This window comes from Nelumbo nucifera, chromosome 4, assembly GCF_055504915.1.
Source record: "Nelumbo nucifera cultivar China Antique chromosome 4, China Antique-T2T, whole genome shotgun sequence".
Taxonomy (NCBI): domain Eukaryota; kingdom Viridiplantae; phylum Streptophyta; class Magnoliopsida; order Proteales; family Nelumbonaceae; genus Nelumbo; species Nelumbo nucifera.
In genome coordinates, this window is record NC_142652.1 from 86,590,425 (window position 1) to 86,595,881 (window position 5,457).

The 5,457-nt window shown below is 43.1% G+C and overlaps 1 protein-coding gene across 1 annotated transcript; it reads left to right on the forward strand.

Annotated features, from left to right (window-relative positions):
- Nucleotides 1-2,376: 2,376 nt before the first annotated feature.
- Nucleotides 2,377-5,020, forward strand: LOC104613309 (gibberellin receptor GID1C-like). Its single transcript, XM_010281084.3, has 2 exons — nucleotides 2,377-2,878; nucleotides 3,418-5,020. The coding sequence occupies exons 1-2, from the start codon at nucleotides 2,840-2,842 to the stop codon at nucleotides 4,414-4,416; spliced, it is 1,038 nt and encodes a 345-aa protein (XP_010279386.1). The 5' UTR covers nucleotides 2,377-2,839; the 3' UTR covers nucleotides 4,417-5,020.
- Nucleotides 5,021-5,457: the final 437 nt, after the last annotated feature.

Below are 5,457 nucleotides of genomic sequence, written 5' to 3' on the forward strand. Positions count from 1 at the left end.
CCAGTTTTGCAGTAGGGCACTTGAGGAATAGATGTTCAACCGATTCCTCATCAAACATACAAAATGGGCAACAAGCATCAAAATTGTACCTTCATACTTTTAGTCTCTGCTTTGTGGGGAGAGCATCATTTGAAGCCCTCCAAAGAAACATCATGATTTTGGGACAAATCCACTTGAGTTTCCAGAACTTTGACCATTCACAGTCCCCATACAAGAAATTCGTCTTTGTGGAGCTAGTGAGTTCTGATAATAGGAGCCGATGGGCAGAGGAGGTGGTGAATTGCCTATGAGGGGCAAGGGTGGAAACCAACTGGTCATCCATAATATTACTGCACAATGGGAGATTTAAGGTAAGAACTTCTTAGCTGCATGAGGTGAAAAAAGTTGATTTACCAGTCGATGGTTCCAAGTCATAGAAAGATGGTCGATGAGCTCCGCCACTTTCAAAGAACTATTTTCATGAGATAGATTAGAGATATCCACATCATGAGGCAGCCAAGGGTTTGATGAAGCATCAATATTCCACCCATTGCCAATAATCCAACGATAGCCTTGGTGAAGGTGAGATTTGCAGCAAGGATACCTAGCCAAATATATGAGTCACACGGTTTTGATTTTGATTTCCAAATATTGGAATTTCTGAAATATTTGACACGCAGAACCTTCGCCCACAGGGATGACGGAATTTGAGTAACCTCCAACCCAACTTCATGATATGGGCTTTATAAGTCACGAAAACCCAGTCCTCTACAAGCATTAGATTGACAGAGCAAGAACCACACCAGAAATTACGACAAATATTATTGAGCTCAGTGCATGTTTGCTTAGGAAGAAGGTAAATGTGCATGATGTACTGAGGAATTACTTGGAGAGTAGATTTGATGAATACAGATCTACCCGCATGGGACAGAATGCACTTCTTCCCACCCGCCAAATTGGATTTAAGTCTATCAACTGAGAATCTCTATTCCTGAATTTTAGATCTTCCCAGAAGCAAAGAGCCGTCAAGATATTTGTCATTTGCCTTTTCATTGTGGGAACACCAAATTTTGAAAGAACAAGAAATTTCATTTTCTTATGAGTGTTAGCACTAAAGTGAATAGCAGATTTCTGAAAATTTATTTACTGGCCCGACCATTTATAAAAAGAATTAAGCACCTGTAAAATATGATTTGCATCAAAGGAGAAGCATATGAAATGAAATCTTCCTTTGCTCATATGAAATGAAATGAGACGATATGTCAATATACTCGAACATGGTAATTTCGGAAAAATCTATAATGACGGAAAGACATGGTACCGAGTCGAAGTGGAATACGAATATCAATAGTATAATATATTACGTGCATACGAGCTTGGCTACATAGACCTAATTTTAGACGTCCAGATTGTGGGCCACCCGCTTACCTAAAGATCACATCCTTCCAATGGGAGAAGAGAATCTGGTGTAGCGTTGTGTTTGCTTTACCCTTTACACTTGTAGGGATAGACGGCACAACCAAAGAATCTTCTTAGGATTACTAAATTCGTTTAGGACATTTCACTCGAGCGGGTGGCCCCCCCGCTGAACGGTCCTGATTTATTCAGAGGTGGTCCGCGCCCAAACTGCAAATGGTGTTTTGAGCTCCAAGTACACAGTATCTCTGTACTTCGCTAAGGTACGCCAGCGCTTTTATCGTAGTTTGGATCTTTTGTCAAATTTTGGTAAACCAACGGTGGATACGTTGCCCAAATTCCCTCTCCTCCTAATACAATCGCGATACGTTGCTCACTTTGAAAGACGAAAATACCCTAGAGGTGATGAAGTTCTACGGAACTGACACGTGGCGCATCCGGAGGATAACAGCATTTTCCCTACGGTGGGTCCTACGTCCAGAGGAAATGGATGACCCTTCCAACTTTAGCAAAGGGACTGCGTGATTGATTGGACTTGCACAACCACGACCACAACCACAACCATTTTGATACATCGCATTCATTTTGGGCGTGACGCGTGAGACGTCACAGATATTCTAATGTGGGCCGAGGGTGGCCGGGTCCCAGCCTCTTCGCAGCATGCCACGTGTTCAGATGAAGTAGAGCCCTCACTAATAAACGATCCAAGAGAGAACGACAAATTCCAAACCAAACAAGTCTTCATTTCACGTTTCGAATGGCACGTCACGTAATTAAGCCATCACCCTAGGTGAAATTTGTCATTTTGCATGGAAGGGGGGGCAATTTGTCGTGACGCGCCTTCACTAGGGCCACACGCAGGAAAAAACTTTTGTCTCCTTCCCTTTAATTTTTTTTTTATTTTGCGTAAATTTCTGGTTTCTGCTATGCTTGCTTTTTTTTCTTATTTATCTGTTTCATTGATTTATTTATAAAAAAATTAAAGAAACCGAGGGCGAATATAGTTTAATTAACTAATTATGGATCATGGGGCCCATAAAACAGTTTATTTCGGCCGCCCGCTTTGTCGTCTCCCTCGTCTCCGTCCACCCCCGTCGTTCCTTAGCGTTTGACTCCACGCCTTAGCTCTCGACTCGCGTGCGCCGCTCCTCTTATCCTTCGCACTCCTCTCCCCTCTACCCCCTTCGGTCTCTCCTCTCTCTTCCCTGTTATTTCTTTGATCTTCTATGCTCACGTGTACTGAGAGACTCCATTGTTTTTATTTGCTGAGTTTTCTCTTCTTCTTCGGGGCTTAAACAAGGCGGCAAAAAAGAGAAGCTTGCGGGATTAGGGTTTGGATTTTGTTGCTCCGAAGCGTGATGGTTAGTAAAGGTGGAAACTTTGAGACCGTCTCTGGTTGTTCCTAGGGTTCTTCGTTGTGTTGATTCTTTGACTTCTTTGTGTGATGGCTGGAGGTAACGAAATTAACCTCAATGAGGCCAAGGTATTCATTTTTCTTTTTTTTCCCCTCTTTTTTCTACTCATTTTATATGCTCTGTGTTCAATCTTGTTTCGGGGGGAGAAAGAAAGGGTTGATTAGTCTGGGTCCTGCTTGGATTCTCTTTATTGAGTCTTAAGTTTCAATTTTGTTGATCTTGGCGGTTGAAGGGCTTTAGAGCAGAGCAATTCGATTTAGGGTTTTGATTTGATTTGAAGGAGTATAGATGAATATTGGGTCGTCTTGGCTAATTATGCTCTGTGAGGGCTTGTTGTCGAATTGAAATTTCCATTTCTTTCTAGGTTTCCCAGTTCGTCCGTGGAATTTCTAGGGTTTCTCTCAGCATGAGGTTTTATTGCTTTTATACTCTGGTGTAGGAATTAAGTAGAGTAGTAGTGTTTCTTTTCTTTTTTTTTTTATCTTTTTTCTTTGAAAATATTCATTCCTTTTAATTGGAATAGAAGCAGATAAACAGTGTAATCTCTTTAATTTTGGGTATTGTTGTTCTTGCTATTTGAATAATTTCTAACTCTGTCACTGTGCAGATGGTGGTTCCGCTCAATACATGGATTCTTATTTCCAATTTCAAGGTGGCCTACAACCTCCTCCGCCGTCCGGACGGTACGTTCAACCGCCACCTGGCGGAGTTCCTCGACCGGAAAGTCCCCGCCAACACAACCCCGGTGGACGGGGTGTTCTCCTTCGATGTCATCGTGGACCGGGCGACCAGCCTCCTTAGCAGGATATACCGGCCAGCCCCAGCAGACGAAGCTCAGCCAGGCGGCATCATGGAGCTGGAAAGGCCACTGAGCACGGAAGTGGTTCCGGTCATAATTTTCTTCCACGGAGGCAGCTTTGCACACTCTTCTTCGAACAGTGCCATCTACGATACACTCTGTCGTCGCCTTGTGAACATGTGCAACGCTGTTGTGGTGTCTGTGAATTATCGTCGTGCACCAGAAAACCGGTATCCATGCGCCTACGAGGATGGGTGGGCAGCTCTCAAATGGGTTAACTCCAGGCAGTGGCTTCAGAGCGGGAAGGACTCCAAAGTCCACATTTACTTAGCAGGAGATAGTTCTGGAGGTAACATTGTCCACCATGTTGCTCTCAAGGCAGTGGAATCAGACATCCAAGTAAAGGGAAATATACTACTGAATGCCATGTTCGGCGGGAAAGAAAGGACGGAGTCGGAGAAGAGATTGGACGGGAAGTACTTTGTGACCATTCAGGACAGGGACTGGTATTGGAGAGCTTTTCTTCCAGAAGGAACTGATAGAGACCACCCAGCATGTAACCCATTTGGTCCCAGTGGCAAAAGCCTCAAGGGAGTCAAGTTCCCGAAGAGCCTGGTTGTGGTGGCAGGTCTCGACCTTGTGCAGGATTGGCAGTTGGCCTATGTGGAAGGTCTGAAGAAGGCTGGTCAGGACGTGAAGCTCATATATCTGGAGCAGGCCACCATCGGCTTCTACTTGTTGCCCAATAACAACCACTTCTATACAGTCATGGAAGAGATTAAGCACTTCGTGAATTCTAACTGTTAATACACTTACTTTACCTATAGACAGGACAGACAGGCTTGACATTTTCATGCGGGGTTATTTTTAGTTTTCCCTTCTGGCTTTTATTTTTTTTGTGGGGGTGATGGTGTGCAGCTTATGAGATTGTGTAGTAATACCGCTTACTGTGATGATCAGTTGCAGAGTTGCAGTGGCAACGCCAACGCAATGAGGTCTCTCTTCCTCTGTCTGAGACAGGTTGGTTGTTCATAGTTGATAGAGAGAAATGGGTTTTGGTAGTGATTCAAGCACTGAACTACGTGTGACTTTGTTCTATGAAGCTATATAGTAATTACTCAGGGCAGGAGCCGCCTGATGATGACTACTACTGGGTTTGGAAGATCCACCAAGTTTAAAGCTTACCCCTTCTAACATTCTGTTGTGACCACGAAGAAGGGGGCGACAGGAGTGTGGGGGTAATGTTTGGTGGTCACTTTACTGCTAATGAATGTTGTTTATATAAAGGGTTGGTTTCATCAAGTGAGGGAAAACCAAAAAAAAAAATACTTTTGGAAAAACGTCCATGGTATGGACTTGTATGTATACTTTTGTGTTCTACTAGCATTATGGAAAAAATGCTGTTTGCTTACTTGTAGGTCGTCTCCTGTTTGCTTTGCAATGGGTACTTGCATAGTTTTAATTGTCTTTTCCATTTTCTTTTCCAGTTTGGAACTGATAGATGATCTATATATGTGCTTGTTGAAAGTTATCAGAAAATTCAAACATCTTATAATGGAGAAAAATTACTCAATCTAACAAAGTCCCGACTCCAGTGTGTTCCTTTAATCTAACAAGTGCTTCCACTGTATCAAGTTGATTGCATTCTGTAACAGCATTGGTATTGGTTTTCCCTTCCAGTTTCAAATGAGGACCCTCGTATCATATTCCACTCTGTAGAATCTAGAAGCAGAGAGAGAGAGAGAGAGGCAGAGCTGATGATGGGTTTGGAATTTGGAGGGATTTGTTGGTATTAGATCGACATTGGAGTTAAGTAGGTGATAGGATTTGAGTCGGGAACGGTAGAAT